The sequence below is a fragment of the Tachyglossus aculeatus genome, chromosome 22 (assembly GCF_015852505.1).
Source record: "Tachyglossus aculeatus isolate mTacAcu1 chromosome 22, mTacAcu1.pri, whole genome shotgun sequence".
Taxonomy (NCBI): Eukaryota; Metazoa; Chordata; class Mammalia; order Monotremata; family Tachyglossidae; genus Tachyglossus; species Tachyglossus aculeatus.
The window spans coordinates 46108379-46131333 of NC_052087.1; the positions used below are offsets into that span (position 1 = coordinate 46108379).

The 22955-nt window shown below is 49.0% G+C and overlaps 1 protein-coding gene across 5 annotated transcripts in view; it reads right to left on the reverse strand.

The window, feature by feature from the left end:
• ABCC8 (ATP binding cassette subfamily C member 8) overlaps positions 1–22955 on the reverse strand; it is a 121503-nt gene that overhangs the window by 52092 nt on the left and 46456 nt on the right. For all 5 annotated transcript variants that reach the window (XM_038764330.1, XM_038764328.1, XM_038764329.1 and 2 more), the window contains exons 8-14: positions 22400–22555; positions 16076–16210; positions 14071–14233; positions 3514–3554; positions 2449–2594; positions 821–926; positions 608–718 (exon numbers count right to left, since the gene is read on the reverse strand). In XM_038764330.1, the coding sequence (XP_038620258.1) occupies positions 608–718; positions 821–926; positions 2449–2594; positions 3514–3554; positions 14071–14233; positions 16076–16210; positions 22400–22555 (858 nt within the window). The remainder of the gene's footprint in view (positions 1–607; positions 719–820; positions 927–2448; positions 2595–3513; positions 3555–14070; positions 14234–16075; positions 16211–22399; positions 22556–22955) is intronic.

Below are 22955 nucleotides of genomic sequence, written 5' to 3' on the forward strand. Positions count from 1 at the left end.
AGTGGCCCCTCCACAGCAGGTGGGCAGCAGGCAGGCAGCAGGCATGCCCCCACCCACCCTTATAGGGGGCCTAGGAGGGGCAGGAGGGAGCAGGCCTGGGGTCTAGTTTTGCTAGTGGCCCTGAGAGCCACAAAAAGCAGCATGGCCTAATGGAAAGAGCACAGGCCTGAGAGTCAGAGCAACTGGGTTTTAATCCTGGCTCCACCACTTGCCTGATGGGTGGCCTTGGGTAAGTCAGAACTTCCCTGAGCCTCAGTTTCCTCATCTGTAAAGTGAGATTCAGTCCTCTTTCCCCTTTCTATTTGAGTCCCATGTGGGACAGAGACTGTGCCCGACCTGATTATCTTGCATCTACCCCAGGCTCGGTGCTCGGCACATAGTAAATGCTTAATAAACACCACAATTATAATTAGCTTCCTTTTAGGAAAAGAGAACTCCAGGCCAGAGCTTCCTGGGGATGGGGGGCAGCATAAAGCTTAGGTCTTCTAGGGGAGGGGGATCACAGTCTCCCATCTCCTTTGGACATAGCTTGGAGCCTGGGACAAGTCCAGCTGGGTGGGGCGACCTGAGGGACAGTGTCCACAGGTCAGAGGGGGCTCAGGGTCACCTGGACACAGCAGTCCTCACTGTCTGTGCTGTTGGCCAATCTCCGCAGGTGGCCCACGTAATTCTTCCAGTCCTCACGGGCCGGGTGTTTGCGGTTAACCACCTTGAGGGGCTACATGGAGAGGAGTGGGAAGACAGGTGAGTGAGGATTAGCAAGAGACTAGAGTATGGGGCTAGGGGCAGGGTCCACGGGTCCCTCAAAGGAATGACTCACCATGGCCTGGTTCCTGCTGGCCACCCCTCTGCCTGGAGGCTCAGCTCTCCCTTCCTGGCCATCTCCGATTTCTTCGCTTGCTAAGAACTCGCTGAGCTTCTGCACGCTGAGTGGAGAGCACAGACACAGACTCAGCACAAATGGAAATCCACTCTGCCTCCGCTCCTTCAAAATCATTCCCAGCCCTTGGGAATCCTTATGGATATCTAGTACTGATGTGGACCATTTTTGCAATGCTGCTTATTGTGGGCAGGGAACGTATCTGTTCACTGTTGTATTGTACTCTCCCAAGCACTTAGTATAATGCTCTGCACACAGTAAGTGCTCAATAAATACAATTGAGTGAATGAACGAATGGGTCATGGGTTCAGGTTGCCAAGGGCCATTGGGTGATTTAGTTGGTCTGGGTTGTTACCCTTCAAATGGCTTTTAACATTCTGCCCAGCTGCCCCCTGGCCCCAGTGCCCTGCTTGGGTTCACCCTGGGCAGCTGAGCCATGCAACACACGGGTGCTTTTAGCTTGGACGTGGCCTCAGCTGAGCCCCTGACCCAAGTTCATTCCCAGAGGAGCAGAACCAAACACGTGCCTGGACAGGAGGTCCTTGGAGACTGCTGCAAGGTATGGATTCACCTGAGAGATGGCCGGGGGAGGGGACTCCTGCCCCATGGCCCTTCAAGCCTGCCACGTCGGGGGCAATGTGGGCTACCCGCCACAGGATAAACTTGGCTCGGTCCCGACTGGGACTTATTCGATCCATCCCCAGTTGGACCATGTGCTCAGCCTTCTCAAGATTAATCCGAGTCCGCTCAGCCAGTCAGTTGTATTTATTGAACGCTTAGTGTGTGAAGAGCACTGTACTAACCACTTGGGGGAATACAATGCAACAATAAATAAACAACACAATCCCTGCCCACAACAAGCTTAGAGTCTAGAGGGGGAGGCAGACATTAATAGTCCTGCTGAGGGCACTGAGCCCAATACAGCGAGCAGCTGACACCCGACTAACAATCCATCAGTGGCATTAATTGAGCACCTACTGGAAGAATGGAACAGAAACATGGTCTGCAATCTCTGCCCTTGAGGAGTTTACAATCCAATGGGGAAGACTGACAGTCGAAAAGAATGTATAGACATTGGGAGCAGGAAGAGGAACAACGAGAGAACTTGACTGTAAGCTCACTGTGGGCAGGTGTCTCCCTATTCTCTTGTACTGCACTCTCCCAAGCACTTATTACGGTGCTCTGTATTTAGTAAGCACTCAGTAAATGCCATTGATTGACTGAGCTAACGGGAAATGGTTCGGATACATTGACGAAGTAGCTGAAGAAATGAGGAGACTGGCACTCCTGGCAATCTTCCTTTAGCAACCCCAAATAGGTGCAGTCATGGGGAAAGGAGCCATTGCACGGAATATGTAGTTTCTTCCCACAATCACCTGCAGGGTCAGGGAAACCACTGCTGCTCTCCTGCTCTTCAGAGGAGACTTCAAAAGCCCAGTACCCTGGGCTACAAAGAACAGAACAGTTTTCTCTCTGCTCTGCCCCACCGACTCCTCCTCCCCTCCCCAGAGCCAGTGGGAGCCAGCTGGCCCCGGTCTGACATGATTCTTTAATTAATTGCCGCTCACCTGACCAGAGCCTTGACGGTAGACCGGACCACACTGGACAGCAGGAACAGGGGTGTGACCAGGATGTGGAAAAGGGAAAGTGAGGCAAAGGCCACAGCTGGGGAGAAGTCAGCTCCTTTGAAGAAGCAGGCGTGGCCCACAAAGGTCTGGTGGATGGAGGGAGGACAGTGAGGGGCTGGCTTAGAGCATCATTTGCTCCTGAAGCTTCGACCTTATGGCACCATTCCAGCACCTCAAATAGTTTCATGTGGAGAGAAGCTAATCAGCCAAAGCTGCTGTAGGGGAGTCAGAGGGGATGTCTGGAAATCAGGGTGGGGGTAGCGACTCTGTCAGGCAACTGAGCTATGGTCACAGTTCTTTTTGTTGATTGCTACTCAGCTCCCACTGTCCCTCCCAAACTGTCCTCCTTATGACACCCAGGAGGCCACCCCTATTCTCCTTAAGCTAAGCATGTGTCACCTTGAGATCTGCCCAGTGGAAATAGCAACAGAATTTCCAAATTTCACCTCAAAGCTCTCACCGCCTCGATGGAAAGATGAGTCTCTGTGATTTTAACAAGCTGGGTGCAGCCGGTCTGAACCGCCAGGTAGAGAATGTCATGTTCCCTGCGATCATCTAAGCCTGACTGATGAGTGCCTCGACACTCTCAGAGGCCTCCTCGTTCAAGGTGGGCAACTCCATCTCCAAATGGGAGAGAACCCAGGGTGACCCCTGGCTGCCCTCAGAGTAGCCGCTGGGCACTAGGGCCAGGCAGACCAAGAGTTGATGAGAGACCCCTCCAGGTGGGTGTTATTGAGGGGTGGTTGGGTGATTCTACTTCCTCATTTCTGTGGTCTGGCTCCCCTCCATTCCTGGTTTTTCAGAGAGAAGCAGCCTGGGCCAATTCTGCCCTAGGCAACCAAAGGCAGAGTCTTCTCTGGGGTCAGAACCCGGCTTCAGATGCTTAGTTCTCTTTGAGAGCACTTGGGAAGAGAATAAACTGTCTCTAGCTCCTTGAGTGGGTATGGGCCCCTCCCCCCACTGATTGCCACTGCCACCCTTCTGGTGAGAGGATGTTCCACTTACTATGAGGACGGCAGCGATGGGTATGGCAGCATTCATGAAAACTGCAAAGGAAACACAGATCATGAGTTAGCAAGCTGAACTTCCAGCAGAAGAAGCTGGAAAGCCGGACCCCCGCCAGTCTGAGCTGTCCGGAATGGGCTGCCCCCCCTGAAATCAATGTCCCTGGCCCATGTTACCGAGGGGCCCCGTTCCAGCCCTGAGGATCCCCATGCAGTGGGGTCACTGGGTGGATTCCCAGACCATTAGTTCCTTCCCACTAGGGTGAAATCTCATCAGAAATTCTTGCTTACAGCATGACAAACTTGTGGAGTTCAAATACAGATAATAATAATAATGATAATAATAACAGTCCATAATAACCCATAATGATAATAATAATAATATCTATGTGCCAGGCACTGTTCTAAACACTGAGGTAAATGCAAGATAATCAGGTTGGACCAAGTCCCTGTCCAACAATAGGGCTCATAGTCTGAATCCCCATTTTACAAACTAGGGAAACTGACACAAAGAGAAGTGCAGGATCTTGCCTAGGGACACACAGCGGACAAGTGGCAGCACTGGGATTAGAGCCCACTCTGGGCATTTCACTCCCCCACCCAAAAAATCTCCAGTGGTTGCCTATTAATCTTCACTTGAAGTAAAAACTCCTCACTATTGGCTTCAAAGCTCTCCATCACCTTGCCCCCTCCTACCTCACCTCCCTTCTCTCCTTCTCCAGCCCAGACCACACACTCCACTCCTCTGCCGTTAACCTCCTCCCTGTGCCTCATTCTCGCCTGTCCCGCCTTTGACCCCCAGTCCACATCCTACCTCTGGCCTGGAATGCCCTCCCTCCTCACATCTTCCAAACTAGCTCTCTTGCCCTCTTCAAAGCCCTACTGAGAGCTCACCTCCTCCAGGAGGTCTTCCCAGCTTGAGCCCCCCCTTTTCCACTGCTCCTCCTCCCCTCCACATCTCCCCTACTCCCTCCCTCTGCTCTATCCCCTTCCCCTCCCCACAGCATTTGTATATATTTGTACATATTTATTACTCTATTTTATTAATGATGTGTATATAGCTATAATTCTATTTATCTATTTTGATGGTATTGATGCCTGCCTACTGTCTCCCCCTTCTAGACTGTGAGCCCGTTGTTGGGTAGGGACTGTCTCTATCTGTTGTGAATTGTACTTTCCAAGCACTTAGTACAGTACTCTGCACACAGTAAGCACTCAATAAATATGATTGAATGAATGAATGAATGAACCTAGCTCCTTCTGACTCTCAGGCCCTTGTTCTATTCACTAGGCCATGCTGCTTCTCAGATGATCCATTAGCTAACTAGTTTTTGTCCTACTTCTTTGGGAGCTATTTCTTCCCCCCTTTTTAAGGGGATTTCTTCCCCCCTTTTTAAGAAATAAATGTTGGTTTTGTCCCATTTATATTCAATCACTGTCTTGGGGAAAGAGCTCAGGTTTGGGAGTCAAGATACCTGGCTAATAGTCTGGGCTCAAACAATGATATTCTGGGAACCTCGGAAAGTTTGCTACCTTCCATGGCTCTCAGTTTTCCTTTCTGTAAAATGGAGAGAGTTATTTCCACTTGTGCCAACCTCAGTAATTTTGGGAGAAGAAATGAGCTCCCGGCTGCAAAGTCGTTTCAGCTTCTTCAAGGGGGAATTACTGTAAGAAGTGGATTTTACCATTATGATTATTGTAATTCAATCCATCAGAAGTACTTAATAATGGTTACTCTGTGCAAAGCAATCAATCAATGGTATTTATTGAGCACTTACTTGGTGCACAGCACTGTACTTAATGCTTGAAGAGTACAGGAGAAGCAGCATGGCCTAGTGGATAGAGTACGGGCCTGAGAGTCAGAAGGACCTGGGTTCTAATCCCGGTTTTGCCACAGGTCTGCTGTGAGACTTCAGGCAAGTCACTTTATTTCTCTGTGCCTCAGCTACAACATCTGTAAAATGGGGATTAAGACTGGAGCCCAGTGTGGGACTGGGACTGTGTCAAACTCAATTGCCTTGTAAAATAATGATGGCATTCGTTAAGCGCTTACTATGTGCCAAGAACTGTTCTAAGCACTGGGGTAGATACAAGGTAATCACGTTGACCCACATGGGGCTCTTAGTCTTCACCCCCATTTTACATATGAGGTAACTGAGGCACAGAGAAATTAAGTGACTTGTCCAAAGTCACATAGCTGACAAGTGGCAGTGCCGGGATTAGAACCCACTATCCTCTGACTCCCAAGCCCGTGCTTTTTCCACTAAGCCACACTGCTTCTGCTTCTTGTATCTACCCTAGTGCTTAGAACAGTGCCTGGCACAGAGTAAGTGCTTAACAAATACCACAGTTATTATTACAACAAAATGCCCTGACATGATCACTTGCTTTCTCGGAGTTTATGATCTAGTGGGGGAGACAGACAGTAAAATAAGCAAGACGTAGGGGGAAAGAACAGAGTTTAAAGTGTACACAAGTGCTATGAGGAGGAGAGAGTGAGGGAAGTACTTAAGTGCTAGGAGATTAAAATTTGAGTTCACTGGTGAGGCAGAAGGAAATAAAATGAGAGATTAGTCAGGGAAGGAATCTGTCAGATGTGAAGTAGGTGGGAGTTTCAATCAATCCACCCATTAATCAATCAATGATATTTATTGACTTCTCGGGCACTTTAGAAACAGTGTGGCCTTGTGGATAGAGCACAGGCCTGGGAGTCAGAAGGACAGGGGTTCTAATCCTGCTCCTCCACTGGCCTGCTGTGTGACCTTGGGCAAGTCACTACACTTCTCTGTGCTTCAGTTACCTCATCTGTAAAATGGGGATTGAGACTGTGAGCCCCACATGGGACAGGGACTGTGTCCAACCCGCTTCGCTTGTATCCACCCCAGCACTTAGTACAGTGTCTGGCACATAGTAAACATTTAGCAAATACCATAATAATAATAACAACAACAAATTTATAGAGTAATTGATGTGAAAACACTTTGGAAAAATAAACTGGGTCTACAAATGCAAATCATTCTTCTCCTTCTTCCTTCTCCTTATCATCCTTCAGATGCCTGGGATTCCACAGAGGACAGTGGGATGAACCAGAAGTCCCAGATCTTTGCTCTCTGTTGCAGGCTGGATCAGGGCTGAATCGGGTGCTGCTGTGATCACACTCATCTCTTTCCAACACCCCCCTGTTCCTCACCTACTGCTGTTCTCACTCATGGCCCCTGCCGAGCGCCCAGCCCCCCTGCCTCCTGGTTTCCCCTCCCCCAGCCCCAGATGCCCAGCCCAGGCTCTCCGCCGCAATATATATAGCTCCATCGGTCCTTTGTATGAGAGGCTGCGCCCAAGGGAGACCTCCCACCCATGCATGTAGTTGCAGAGACCAACGACGGCCCACGCTGCAGTGCATGAATGTGCTTGCTATTTGCAGCCTCTGTTGCTGGGTTCAGCTCTGCCTCTTGCCTATCTTCATCTTTCCCCATCTGTACAGTTCTTGTGTCAGCCTGCCCCAAGGTAGCTCCGAGCTCCATCCGGGTGGCTTTGGGCTGGGAATGAGAAAGGGCTGGGTTTTCCAGCATTGGCGGGGAAGGAGAGGAAAGCCTTATTAAAGGCACATCTCCTCCAAGAGGTCTTCCCTGACTAAACCCTCTTTTCCCACTCCCTTCTGCGTCTCCCTGACTTGTTCCCTTTATCCATCCCCCCTCCCAGCCTCACAGCACTTATGCCCAAATCTGTAATTGATTTATTTCTATTAACGTCTGTCTCACCATCTAGACTGTAAGCTTGTTATGGGCAGGGAATGTGTCTGTTATATTGTTGTACTGTACTCTCCCAAGCGCTTAGTACAGTGCTCTGCACATAGTAAACCCTCAGTAAATATACTGGACTGACTGACTGATGACTCCCAGGAATATTGGGCAAGAAATGCCAGGTAAGGAGGTGCATGAGATGTAGCATGTTATCCTTCTGGACTGCGAGCCTGTTGTTGGGTAGGGACAGTTTCTATATGTTGCCAACTTGTACTTCCCAAACGTTTAGTACAGTGCTCTGCACACAGTAAGTGCTCAATAGATACGATCAAATGAATGAATGAATTCTGGGCAGGCAGCATAACATGATGACATTGTGCACATGCCATCGTGAGGAAGTCTGCTCGAGTTTGGCAGATTCTAGAGCATTTATCCGGGGGACCCCTGCCTGACTCTCCCATTTGCTCTAGTGCCATTGTGATCCTGTGTTAACTCGGGGTCCATGTGGAGGTGGGCACGGACATCCAAGCCACAGCATCTCTGAGTAATGGACACCAGTCATTTCCAACTTTCCCTTGAGCCTTCCTCCTGAAGGCCAGGCCCAAGGCATAGACATGCATGGGATTGATCAATTAATCAATTCCAGTGCACCTGGAATTCATAAAAATGCATATTTCCTATGGATTATTATTAGATCCATAATTTCTTTCTTTCTACTAATGTCTGTCTCTTCCTCTAGACTGAAAGCTCATTGTGGGCAGGGAATGTGTCTACCAACTCTACTGTAATAATAATAATGATGATATTTGTTAAGTGCTTACTGTGTGCCAAGCAATGTTCTAAACGCTGGGGTAGATACAAGGTAATCAGGTTGGCCCACATGGGGCTCACAGTATCAATCCTCATTTTTTAGATGAGGTAACTGAGGCACAGAGAAGTTAAGTGGCTTGCCCAAGGTCACACAGCAGACCAGTGGCAGAGCCAGGATTAAAAGCCACATCCTCTGACTCCCAAGCCCATGCTCTTTCAACTAAGCCACACTGCTTCTCCACTCCCAAGCTGTCAGTACAATGCTCTTCACATAGTAAACACTCATTAAATATATTTAATTGATTAATTAGCACCTGGAGTTCAATCCTAGGGGGTGTTGACTTTCATGGAGTCAATAAATCTTTCCTAGACAGGTCGAGTGCCCTCCCTGCCAAACGCACCCAACTCCAGCTCTCTCCCTGGTGGGGGACAAGACCTCTTTGCCATCTGAAAGGAGGAATCCAGCCCTTGAGGGGGGCCTAATTGGCTAAAGAAAATCTCTGGGAGCAAGGAGCCTACATTTGAAGTCTCCAGGGCTCCAGGTCCAGGGCTGGCCGTCAGGGGGCCTATTACGCTGTTTCAGGCTGCAGTACTGGTCTGCGAAAATCGGCAAAGGATGAAAGATAGGACCACAGGCTTTGTGTCTGGGGTTCCTGCAATGGAATCTCCCACAGTCTTGCAAGACTATTGTCTTTCCCCACACTTTTCTTTCTCCAGCTCAGCGCTTCTCAACAGCTTCACCTCTGCCTCTACCTTTCCTCTCCCTCCTCTTTCCTCTGCTCCCACTCTCCCCCTACTGCTTTTCCTCAGCACCCACTCTCCCCTTACTGCTTCTTCTCAGCACCCACTCTCCCTCTACTGCTTTTCCTCAGCACCCACTCTCCACCTACTACTTTTCCTCAGCACCCACTCTCCCATTACTGCTTCTCCTCAGGACCCACTCTCCCCAGCTGCTTCTCCTTAGCACCCACTCTCCCCAATGCTTCTTCTCAACACCAACTCTCCCCCCATTACTTCTCTTCTGCACCCACTCTCCCCCCACTGCTTCTCCTTGGTGCCCACTCTCTCCTAGCTGCTTCTCCTCAGCACCCAATCTCTCTCCACTGCTTTTCCTCAACATCCAATCTCCCCCACTGCTTCTCCTCTGCATTCACTCTCCCCTCAGTGTTTCTCCTCAGCACCCACTCTCCCCCACTGCTTCTCTTCCACACTCACTCTCCTCCTACTGCTTCTTCAGTACCCACTCTTCCCCCAGTGCTTCTGCTCAGCACCCACTCTCTTCTTACTGCTTCTTCTCAGCACTTACTGTCCCCCTACTGCTTCTCCTCAGCACTCACTCTCCCCCCAATGCTTTTCCTCAGCACCCACTCTTCCCCTCCCCTCATTCCAGTTTTTTATGACAGTCACATTATGTCCCCTCTGGTGAACAAGGGACATTTAGCAAGAAAATAAAATCAGATCAGAAATGAGAGGTGGCCCAAGGATGCATATCTCCCTCCCCCAACTCCGTGGCCCCTCTCCACATCCTGATCTTCCTGGCTTTGTCCGTTTCTGTGGTCAAGAACCTCAGGGGATGGAAAGATAGAGAGCTTTAGTTTCAGGCTTTAGTTTCAGCCTTTAGAGAGTCCCGATCCCTCTGCCTGGAGGGTCGTATCACATGAAAAAAAAAAGTTCACCTTACCACAAAGCAACATGATTCTTCAGGGACAGAGCTTGATCAAAGTTAAGCGGACAAAAGGGTGACAGAATTCCGTCCTTAGGATTCTAATGTGAATAGTGAGAACTGGGAGCCATGTCCTATTCCCTTTCCCCTGACCTCAACCCCCAAACACTCCTCCTATAAAAGGGAGTGGAACAAAAGACCAAAAACTCAAGCTGAACCCCACCCAAACTGCCCTGAGAGGATCCCACAAGGGGAAAGATGACCCCTCCAGAACGGAGCAGAAGGGAGGGAGGAGTTGAAAGAGCCAGGGATGCAGTGCCAGGTTGAGCCAGCCTGAACGCACCTTCACCCTGTCCTCAAAGCCAGAAACGTAACCAGACGCCACCAGGCACTTAGCGGGTGCTCAATAAATGCATCGATGATGATGGAAGACAGCAAACTGCATTCACCCTGTGAGAAGACCTCATTTGGACAGAGAAGCCCAGGGCAGGTCTCTGCTTCTTTAGCATCTCTGTGTCGCGCAAAGGCCCCGGTACCTCCTCCAGCCTCCCGTTGGACAGCCCTCGGTGGGAATAGGGGGCACATTCTGTGGCAGCAGAGTTGCAGTTGGTCTTCTCTCCCTGAGGTCAGCAACTCTCCCTCCCTGCCCCCCCAGAACCCCTGGGACCTGAAATCTCAATACAGGGGTGACAGGACAGAAATTAATCTGGATAGGAGCAGCCCAAAGAAGAAGAAGGCTTCTAAGCTCACTGTGGACAGGGAACATGTCTACCAACTCTGTTGTATTGTACGCTCCCAAGCACTTAGTACTGTTTTTGCACACAGTAAGTACTTGATTGACTGACCAATTCTCCACTAAGCCTGCACCTAAATCTAACCTCCCTGAATCAGTAGGAGAGCTGGGAGGAAAGTCATGGCCCCATGAAGAAATCAGTGCCAGCCACTGCTATGGATGTTCTAGGGGTCTGTTCTGGGGCAGAACATCAGCCGTCCTGGGAACCTGGATGTCACCTCCCTCTGGGGGTGAGGTTCTAGCTGGCACCGATTTCCATGGGGCTAAGTGGTCCTGCATATCACCTCCCCCCTGAAAAAAAAACACCCCAACCCCCTCGTTCTCAGCCTGGTGATGTGGATACTGTAGGAGATTAATGCCTTCAGGGAAGAAGGGGGAGAGTTCAGCATGGCCTAATGGAGAGAGCAGATGACCAGAAATCAGGAGACATGGCTCCTAATCCCACCTCTACCCCTAGCCTACTCCATGACCACAGGCAAGGCACTTAACCACTCTGGACCTCAGTTTCTGTCTCTGTAAAATGGGGCTGAGATAACTGCTCTCCCACCCTGTTGGACTGTGAGCACCACGTGGGTCAGAGACTGCCTCTGTATTATCCTCAATCTACCCAAGTGGAGTGCTTTGGCCCATAGAATGTGCCTAGTTAAGGCTTCAATTAATTGAAGGGGGGGGGGGGGGGGTCAGAGTCCCTGCCCCAATAATCCAAACCAAATAAAATACTTGCATCTTCCCAATATGAGGAGACTGTGAGCTGGTTGTTGGGTAGGGACCATCTCTATATGTTGACAACTTGTACTTCCCAAGCGCTTAGTACAGTACTCTGCACACAGTAAGCACTCAATAAATACGATTGAATGAATGAATGAATTTGGGGGTGGTGTCAGGTGTCGCTCCTGCTGTTTCTTTCTCCTGCCCCACGGACAATCTCAGAGGATGTCTTCTGAATTCTTTGGCAGGAGGCAGGAGCACACCAGCCTGAAATCGGGTCTTGTCATTCCTCCCTCAGGTTTCAGCCCATCCTCAGGAGACTGCTGAGACCGATAGACTCATCTCTCATTGTCCTTCCAGCTCCCTGTCCGTGGGACACTCAGCCCAGCATTCCCAGACCAGGGCATCGTCCAGCCCAGACCCGACCCCGGCCAGATCCCAGCCCGGCAGGAGTGATAGCTTGGGAAACGGGGCTCTGAGATGTTTGTAATCTCCAATGTCCCACTGCCTACCAATTAGAAGGCATGGAGGAGCCTCATTATGCTCAGGGTAATGATCTGTGTCCAAAGGTCCAGATGCAGGACAGGAGGAGTGTGGGTGGATCAGAGATGGAGGTAAACAGGGTTTAGGGGCCATCTGTCTACATCGGGGGCCCCCACCTCCACTTTCTTAGCTAAAACAACAGACTGGCCTGGCAAAGCCAGGGAAGAGCAAACACCATCAGCAAACAGCACGTAGTTTTCAAAGCCTACCTGGGGCATTCCGTCCTCCTACCTCCAGCCTCACTCCTCTCCTGCTTCCTAACCCTCAATATGTATGTGTGTGTGTGTGTATATGTGTGGTGGTGGTGGTGGGGAGGAGGGGTTATATGTCTGTAGTTTGAGGGTTGCAATGTCAGCCTGCCCGCTCAGCAATGCAGTGTCTTCCACCCAAGGGTCCATTTACTGCAGGTGCCAGGTGCACAGGGAGTGGGAGGCAGGCTGGGCTGTGGGCAGAGGACACTAATGAGGACAGCACTGCTAATTAACCTACCCTCCAGCCCCCCACACCTATGATCACCCACCGGGGGGTGGGGGGGAAGCGTAGCGGGCACACCTGCCCTGATGCTCTGACTTTTTTTTATCTTCACAAACACGGGAGGCAGCTTGGCTTAGTGAAAAGAGCATCAGGCTGGTAATCAGGAGACCTGGGTTCTAATCTTGGCTCTTCCCCTTGCCAACTGGGTGACTGATCTCGACAAAGTTACTCAACTGCTCTGTGCCTCAACTTCCTCATCTATAAAATGGGGACAAAATACCTGGTCTCCGACTTAAATTATGAGCCCTGTTTGGGATAGGGACAGTGTCTGTTTCATTCAGTCATATTTATTGAGTACTTACAGTGTGCAGAGTACTGTACTAAGGATCTGGGAAGTACAAATTGGCAACAGAGACGGTCCCTACTCAACAACGGGCTCACAGTCTAGAAGGGGGAGACAGACAACAAAACAAAACAATCTGATCTAATTGTTTTGTAATAACAACAACTTTTTTTGTTAAGGGTTTACTATGTGCCATGTACTGTACTAAATGCTGGGGTAGATACAAGATCATCAGGTTGGACATAGTCCCTGTCCCACATGAGGCACAGAGTCAAAGTAGGAGGCAGATTAGGTACTGAATCCCTATTTTACAGAAGAAGAAACTGAGGTCCAGAGAAGTTCAGTGACTTACCCAAGGTCATACAGCAGGCAAGTGGCAGAGCCAGGGTAAGAATGCAGGTCCTCTGCCTCCAAGGGCCGTGCTCTTACTAGTAGGTCACACTGCTTCTTGTCTCTACCCCAGTATAACGTAAGTATTTAACAAATACCATCATTATTATTACTCAAAGGCCCTAATCCCATAGAGCAGTGATCCAATACCCCATTTAAAGTCAGTGGCTAGGAGCCTGCGGAGAAGGTCACACCCTTCTGAGGCTAAGTCATTACTGAGCACCTACTGTGTGCAAAGCACTGTGCATTAGAATATAAGCTCCTTGTGGGCAGGGAATAACTTGCCCCTTCTCTATATGATGTGGCACACCCAATGGGTGCTCAATAAATGCTATTTACTTCCACTATTCTCCTTGATGGCAGGGAAGTACAACTTTTGTAGTACTCTTCCAAGTGCCTAGTGTACTGCTCCACCCGGAGCAAGCATGCAACAAATAATAACAATAAATAATAACTGTGGCATTTGTTAAGCATTTACTATGCATCAAGTACTGCTCTAAGTACTGGGGAAGATACAAGCTAATCAGGTCAGGCACAGTCCCTGTCGCACATGGGGCTCACAGTCTAAGTTGGAGGGAGAGTAGGTATTGAATCCCCATTTTTCAGTTGAGAAACCTGAGACCCAGAGAATTTAAGTGACCTGCTGAAGGTCATGCAGCATTCACATGGAGGGGCAGGAATTAGAACTGCAATCCTCTAACTTCCAGGCCAATGATCTAACCGCTAGACCACACTGCTCCTCAAATACCATTGACTAAGCTATTATTACTGAGGCTTGGGAGAGAACAATTGAGCTGTTAGACCTGATCCTTGCCCTCAGAAAGCATCCAGCCTAGTGACTCAGAACTCCCGAAGCAGAGACCCATGGGGCAGGGGATGAGCGGGGATGATGATGATGGCATTTGCTAAGTGCTTATTATGTGCGAAGCACTGTTCTAAGTGCTGGGGTGATACAAGGTGATCAGGTTGTTCCATGTGGGACTCACAGTCTTAATCCCCATTTTACAGATGAGGTTACTGAGGCCCAGAGAAGTTAAGTGACTTGCCCCAAGTCACATAGCTAACTAATGGTGGGGACGAGGGCCAGGACTCACTGGAGATGGAGGTGTAGATGGCGAAGGCTCTGAGGCTGGTCATCTCCATCCTCCGCGTCTCTTCCACGCGGCCGCGGAAGATATTCTCCCAGGCGTACAGCTTGAGCAGCTTGATACCCCGCAGCATTTCGTTCGTCTTCTTCAGCCGCTCGTTGGAATACTCCTGTTGGACATGGGGGAGAGGGATTTAGGTGGGACCACCTACCGCTCTGGAATGATGGTGGAACCCCCAGCTGTCCCCTCTGGGACCCCAGCACCCCAACACTTCCAGCGAGCCCCAAGACCTGGGAACCATGAGTTGACTTCCTGCTTTAGGGCTGCAGACTGGGAAAGGGAAAGGAAGGAGAGGCGTGGTTGCCGGACACTGGGGCAAATACCCCTGAGGAGAACTAGGCCAAAGCTGCAAGGTAATAATAATAATAATAATAATAATAACATTAGTTAAGCACCTACTATGTGCCAGACACTTTATTAAGTGGTGGTGTGGATACAAGTAATCAGGTTGGACACAGTCCCTGTCCCACATGGGGCTCACAGTCTTAATCCCCATTTTATAGATGAGAGAACCGAGGCACAGAGAAGTGAAGTGATTTATCCAAGGTCACACAGCAGACAAGTAGCAGGGTACTGATAGGGTACTGACAGGCTCTGCTGCCCTGCTACCACTGGACAACACAGCTGCCTGGGCACTGGGGTCTCGGGCAGATGAGGGCTCCAGGTCACAGGGAATCGCAAGGTGCGGATTTGGGCTCTCCTGCCTGGGTAAAATGTGGACGGGATCCCTGGGGGAAGGGAGGGAGAGGTGCACATGTGTATTGGGGGGGAGGTGGGAGGGGAGTGGTAGTGAGTGAATGTGTGTGTGAGAGAGAGAGAGGAAGAGAGGAGAGAGAGAAAAAAGAGAAAGAATGAGAGAGAGGAGAGAGCAAGAGGGCAAGATGAGAGAGTGGAAAGAGAAAGGGAGAAATGAGAGAGCAAGAGAGTGAGAGAGTGGAGAGAGAAGGGAGACAGTGAGAAGAGAAAGAAGAGAGCAAGAGAGTGAGAGATGAGGGAGAGAGAGAGGAGAGATGAGAGAGATGAGAGGAGAGATGAGAGAGATGAGAGGAGAGAGTGAGAGAGTGGGAGAGGAGAGAGCAACAGAACAAGATGAGAAAGAGAGGGGAGAGGCGAGGAGAGAGCAAAAGAGTGAGATGAGAGAGGGGAGAGGAGAGAGAGAGATAGAGGAAAGAGGAGAGGGTGTGTGGAGGTTGGTGAGAGTGGTTGGTACTGTGTGGAAATCTCTATCCAGGACACAATTACCAGCCCAACAAGGTTATCCAGCACAGACTCATGATCTGGGAGTCCTTTCAGAATGGAGAAAGGAAAGAGGGACAAAGGAATACATCCAAAACACTTCTCTGGAGGGAATTCCACTTTGTGCTCAGGTTTGAGAGTACAGGAACCAGGGTTCTAATCTTGCCTCCTATGTGACCTTGGGTAAGTCCCTTCTTTGTGCCCTAGTCTCCGTCTTTGTAAAATGGAGATTCAATCCCTATTCTCCATTCCACTTAGATTGTGATCTCCACCTGGGACAGGGTCTGTGTCTGACCTGATCAATCAATCGTATTTACTGAGCGCTTACTGTGTGCAGAGCACTGTACTAAGCGCTTGGGAAGTACAAGTTGGCAATATATAGAGACAGTCCCTACCCCTGTTGATCTTGTATATACCCCAGTGCTTAGTATAGTGCTTGGCATATAGTAAGTGTTTAACAAATTCAACTATTATTACATTTGAGAGGCACTGGGACAAGGGGAGTCAAGAAATGGACACATTAATTCCCTGGGCTTCTTGGTGAGAGCCTGGTGCCCTTGGAGGGGAAACCCTGCTTTGAGGTGGGCTGGGAGGGGGCTAGGGTGGAACCTGGCTTGTTCCCTGCAAACCCCTGGTGCCCTTCTCCTCTATGATCCCCTTTTCTGCTCCTTTCTGGGAGAAGAAGAAGCACCTTAAGAGTGCCCACAACACTTACCAGCGTGCTTCTCTGGGCCTGGGAGAGTTTGGTGGCTACGAAATACTGCACGGGGGCCAGAACGATGATCACAGCTGCTCCAATCAGGGCACTGATCCCAAGGATGTAGTAGAGGAGGATCACCCCCACGATGATCTGGCAGGAGGAGAGGGAAGGCACACGGGGCGTTAGCGCTCTCTCTCTCTCTCTCTCTCTCTCTCTCTCTCTCTCTCTTTCTCTCTCTCTCTCCCCTCAGACTCATGAGTGCCTGTGAAATCCTACAGAACCCAGATGCCCAGGGCATCCTACTGTGACAGGATCCTGTCTGTACAGAGGGACCCTCTCCTTCAGGATTGAAGGCCCAGTTCTTTAGGCCCTCCCGGGTCTTCAAGGGGTCTCCAGGGATGCTGGGAAAGAGAGAAGGTTATGGCAGCTCTTAGTTTTCATGTCATAATAATAATAATAATGATGGCATTTGTTAAGCGTTTACTATGTGCAAAGTACTGTTCTAAGCGCTGGGGGGATATAACATGATCAGGTTGTCCCACGTGGGGCTCACAGTCAATCCCCATTTACAGATGAGGTAACTGAGGCTCAGAGAAGTTAAGTGACTTGCCCAAGGTCACACAGCAGACATGTGGCGGAGCCAGGATTCAAACCCATGACCTCTGACTCCAAAGCCCGGGCTCTTTCCACTGAGCCACGCTGCTTCTCTATCACATACACTGGTTCCCTACTGAACCTTAGTAAACCTCCTTCTCCATGAACCATTCCTGGTTGACCCCTCCGGCTTTTCTCCCCCAAACCCTCCAGTTTTCTTAAGTATTACATAAAGCTCTGAAAATTACTAGGTGAATGGACTATTTCAGCGCTCGCTTCTCCATTCCCTCCATCCTTCTCTATCTTCCTTTTCGTTTCTCTGGCTTTTCTGAATGTGTCTTTCCATCTCAAGATCTCTTTCTGTGAACAGGGTACTGTCTTGTAATCTATGTCACTGTGAGTCTGGGAGGAGGGGCCCCATGAATGTGTTTGGTGGGAATGTTGTTGTGGCTGCTCATTTCTCAGGTAAGTTCTTGAGTTTGTCAGTGTATTTCCTGGGTATATTCTTCGGTATGTGGGTGCCAATCAGTCTTTGTGTGGGTGTCAGAGAGAGAGAGAGAGAGAGAGAGAGAGAGAGAGAGAGAGAGAGAGAGAGAGAGTGAGAGCGAGAGTGTTGTGTGTGTGCTTCTGGGTATGTTCTTGTGTTTGCGAGTGTTAATCAGTGTGTGTACATGAGAGGGAGGGTATTCCTGGGTATGTTCTTTTGTATGTGGGTATCAATTGGTGAGTGTGTTTTCGTGTGTGTGTGTATATGTATGTTCTTTTGTCTGTGTCAGTGGGTCTCTATTTGTGTTCTTTCGTGTGGAGGTGTCAATCATTCTGTGTGTGTGTGTGTGTGTGTGTATGTGAAAGAGAGAGAGAGAGAGAGAGAGTGCTTACGACAGTGCTCTGTGCACAGTAAGAGCTCAATAAATATGACTGATTTTTTAATGATATTTGTTAAGCACTCACTCTGTGCCAGAGACTGTACTAAGTGCTGGGGTAGATTCAAGTTAATGAGGTTGGACACAGTCCCTGTCCCATATGGGGCTCACACTCTTAATCCCATTTTTCAGATGAAACAACTCAGGCCCAGAGAAGTGACATGACTTGCCCTCAGCCGCGCAGCAGACAAGTGGCAGAGCCGGGATTAGAACCCAGGTTCTTCTGACTCTCAGGCCTGTGCTCTATCCTAGTGAGTCCAGATACACTGACTCTTGGTCCCTAATTTTACTCACTAATCCTCCCTGATTGACAGAGGGCTCCACAATAAGGTACCAGCAGACCCTCAATAAAACTTGGCTCACCGACTTTGGCTCACCGACTCTCCTCTGTTTGGCTCAGATTGATCCACTGGTGACAGATTAACCCAACAGTTTCCTTCCTGGAAAGTGTTTATAGGCAAGGTGAAGGAGGAGAGTGGCCTAATAGAGAGAGCCCTGTTCTGGGAGTCAGAAGGACCTGGGTTCTAATCCCAGCTCTGCCACTTGTCTGTTGTGAGACCTTGGGCAAGTCACTTCACCTCTGCGACTCATCTGTAAAATGGGGATTAAGACAGTGAGCCCCATGTGGGACGGGGACCATGTCCAACCTGATTGGTTTGTATCTACCCCAGTGCTTAGTACAGTGCCTGGTACATAGTAAGCACTTTACAAATACCATACAAAAAAAAGGTGTGTTTACAGCACCACTGTTTCCTGTGTTTGCCTTCCAGATGGAAGCCCAGAGGTTCCTGGTAGTGAGGGTAATGGCATTTGCTAAGCACTTACTATATGCCAGGCACTGTTCTAAGCCCTGGAAGAGATACAAGATAATTGGGTTGGACACAGTCCCTGTCCCATATATGGCTCATAGTATTAACCCCTGTTTTACAGATAAGGGAACTAAGGTACAGAGAAGTTAAGTGACTTGTCCAAGGTCACACAAGAGGCAAGTGGTGGAGCCGGTATTAGAACTCAGGTCCTTCTGACTCCCAGGCTTGTGCTCTATCCTAGTGAGCCCAGATACCCTGACTCTTGGTCCCTAGTTTAATATACTGATCTGCTCTGGCACAGCATCATACTTGCTTCCATATCTTTAAACCCTGGGAAAGATTCAGGATGGTGACCCTAGATGTGACTGATTTACTGATCCCATTGGAGTCTATGACAGATAGCGATCTGGACATTTTAATTTTTAATCTACCCCTATGCCTTCAATCTTAATTTTCTGATGAATATTTTCTGACCGGAGAGGGTGCTTGTCCCCTGGCTTTGTGGAAGAGATTACATGCTTGTGAATATTTATGAAAAATGCAAATCGCCCCCTCAATGTCCAGAGAGATCAAAGTTACAGACTTTTCCCAGGGTTACAGGACGGTCAAGGGCAGGTCTTTCGGCATGAAACTTAAGAACCTTCAACTATGTTCCTTGTTTTGGAGAAACAGATGGGTCTGTCTGTGCTCCTTAATCAAAGAGGAAACATGACCTCCCTGGCTGTCACTCAACTCCACAATGTCCCTCCAACCAAATCTGCTCGCAATGATTCTTTGCACCGTTTCAGACCCGAAGAGAGACTAGATTGCCTTTTGCCTCCATTTAGGAGCTGATTTCTTCCCTTTATCTCAACAATCGGGAAACAAATCCAATGGTAATGAACTGAACCCAGCTGCCGGAGAAACTCCATTTCAGGGGAAAGCTCGGGGATTCTCTGTTTTTGTCATTTCCATCACCCTCATCAGAAAATCACATTGGCTCCTGCTTCTGTTTCTGCTTCACTAGAGGACCTTGCCTGGGCAGCTGTGGTGACTGAGCCTATCAGTGGGCATTGGAGCATTAGCCAGAATGTCAATCGCACCATAACACCACTCAGAGATAAGGTGTCTATTTCCCATCTGCCTCCTCCGTTCAAACTTTCTGCTGAGCTTTTGTAAAAGGGGCGATTTGGGGATTTGTAATCTCTGGGTCAGCCAGTGGTCACAGAGAAGCCAGCATAGATCAGGTCCAGTCTTCCTTGACAGACTGTGGTTCTTTGCCTCCTGCCTCAGCTTCTGAACCCCAGTGCATGTCCATCACCCCCAATTCCCCAACTATCTGGCACTCTTCCTCAGACCATAAGCTCACTGTGGGCAGGGAGTCTGTCTACAACTTCTGCTGTGTTCTACTGTCCCAAGGACTTAGTACAGTGCTCCGCACATAGTAGGCACTCAACAAATAGCATTGATTTTCCTGTTCAATCTCCGGCCCTTCCTTCCAATCCCTGTCAGATGGGCTCTAGCTGGGGAGGGCAGACTTCTTGGGGGTAAGTCAGAAGCCCCCTGCCCAGCCCCTTCCACTCCACCAACTTTCCCAGAGCTACCATCGCTGACTTACATGGGTTTATCAGTTTTGGGGAACAGAAATCAGGAAAAGAAAGGAGAAAACTCACTGAACACAGTAAGTGCTCAATAACATTGAAGATGAGTAAGCTCCTGAGGACAGTCAATCAGTTGATCAGTGGTATTTATTGAGTGCTTACTGTGTGTAGAACACTGTACTATGTGCTTGGGAGAGTACAATATAACAGGGTAGATACATTCCCTTCCCAAAGTTTAGAGGAGACCCTCTTTCTTGTCTGAATTCCCAAAACTGTGTCTTTCATGACTTTCTCTTGGCCCCTGGCTTTTCCTCAGGAATGGCCATTTTAAAAATAATTTAGGCCAAAGATTGGTGATTTTGCCATCCAAGAAAGTTGGGTTTCAGGTCAGCTCCTACCGCACAGGCATATCAATCAATTAGTAACATTTATTCAGTGATTACTGTATTCAGAGACTGGACTAAGCACTTGGGAGAGTACAATACGACAGAGTGGGTAGACACATTTCCTTCCCATAAGGAGCTTTCAAACTACACGGGGAGATGGGCTCTAAAATAAATTATGGATATGTACCTAAGTGCAGGAGGGCTGAGGATGGGATAAATAGCAAGCGCTTAAAGGATACAGATTCAAGTGCATAGGAGATACAGAAGGGAGAGGGAGGAGGGAAGATGGGGGCTGAGTCAGAGAAGGCCTCTTGGAGGAGATGTAATTTTAATAGGACTTTGAAGGCGGAGAGAGGGGTGGTGTCTCAGATATGAAGGGGGAGGGAGTTCCAGGCCGGGGGAGATGGAAGCAAGGGGTTAACAGTGAGCTAGATGAGATCTAAGTACAGTAAACAGCTTGACATTAGAGGAGGGTTTGTAGTAGGAGATCAGTGAGGTAAGAGGAGGGAGGTGAGCTGATTGAGTGCTTTAATGCCGATGGTAAGGAGTTTCTGTTTGATGCCGAGGTGGATGGGCAACAACTGGAGGTTCCTGATGAGTGGGGAGACATGAACCGAATATTTTTTTTTGAAAAAAGATCAGAGCAGCAGAGATAGTAAAGACTGGAGTGGGGAGAGCCAGGATCCAGGAAGATCGACTAAAGTATATATTTCATGGGCTCTGCCACCCACAACGCATTGTAGTGTAAGCTCCCTGTGGGCAGGGGATGTGTCTGGTGCATCTGTTATACTTTCCCAAGCACAAAGTTTAGTTCATTGCACCCAGGGGGTGCTCAATAAAGGCCACTGCTATGATGATGATGATGATAATAATAATACTGATGATGGTATTAAGCACTTACTATGGGCCAAGCACTGCACTAAGAGGGGGCGTGGGTACAAGCAAATCGAACTGGACACAGTCCCTGTCCCACGTGGGGCTCCCAGTCTCAGTCTCCATTTTATGGATGAGGTAACTGAAGCACAGAGAAGTGAAGTAACTTCCTCAAGGTCACACAGCAGACAGGTGACAGAGCCAGGATTAGAACCCACATCCTTCTGACTCCTAGGCCCAGGCTGTACCCATTACAGCATGCTGCTTTTCATAAAGGACACAAGCCTCTTGTGACAAGTGATCTGCAAACAAGAGGGTCCCCAGACTTCAAGTAGGTAGCCAATTAGACATGGCCCATGACTCACTGGCATTTATTGATGGCCTGCCCATGCAGAGCATTGTGCTGAGTGCTCTGGAGAGAAAAATGGAGGTAATAGATGGGTATTTTGCCCTCAAGGAACCTATAGTCTAATTCAGGAGACAGACAAGTACAAAATGATTTAGAGTTCAAAGGATATAACTGGCCATAATGAGAAAATGGAAAGAAAATGAACAAATAAGTGTAGTAGGGAAGCAGCTTGGTCTAGTGAATAGAGCATGGGCCTCAGAGACAGAAGGACTTGGGTTCTAGTCCCAGCTCCACCACTTGTCTGCTGTGTGACCTTGGGCAAGTCACTTCACTTCTCTGGGCCTCAGTTCCCTCATCTGTAAAATGAGGATTAAGACTGTGAGCCCGGGTGTCGGACAAGGATTGGGTCTAACCTGATTATCTTGTATCTACCCCGGGTCTTAGAACAGTGCTTGGCACATAATAAGCACTTAACAAATACCATAATTATTATTATTATCATCTGTAAAATAGGATTAAGACAATGAGCGCTATATGGGACAGGGTCTGTGTAAACCTGATTAGCCTGTATTTACCGCAGCACTTAGAACAGTGCCTGGAACCACAGCACTTAGAACAGTGCCTGGAACATAGTAAGTGCTTAAGAAACTCCATTATTATTATTATTATTATCATTATTATTATTCTTTGGGAGCACCATGGGGCAGAGCATCAGGGCCCTGATGCTTGAATGGACACCCTGGGAAGAAGGCAGGAAAAGGGCAAGAGGGGGGCAGGAGGAGGGCAGGACAGAACAGGCTGGACCGACAACCCCCAGGCTCTTACCTGCACAGGCATCGCCCACAGATTGGGGCACAAGAAGAAGAACCACATGAGCTGGTTGGTGTCAATGGCCACGAGGTTACAGATCTGACCGGCCGTCATCTCCCCCATGGACAGGTTGGAGGTGGACAGGTGCATGATCTTGTTGTAAATCTTGGCCTAGCAGACATGACCAGAAACCATCACCCTGAGGGCAGGTCTGAGGGTTCCCACTGCTTTATAATGGAGCTCAGAACCAACCCCCCCCCCCCCACTCCTCCTCCTCTTCCTCCTTATCATCATCATCATCAGTGGTATCCAGAGCTTAGAACAGTGCGAGCACATAGTAAGCGCTTAACAAATACCATTATTATTATTATTATTATTATTTACTGAGCACTTGCTATATGCAGAGCACTGATCTAAGCCCCTAGAAGCAGCATGGCTTAGTGGAAAGGCCTGGGCTTGGGAGTCAGAGGTCGTGGGTTCTAATCCTAGCTCTCCCACTTATTAGCTATGTGACTTTGTCACATAGTCACTTCACTTCTCTGTGCCTCAGTTACCTCATCTGTAAAATGGG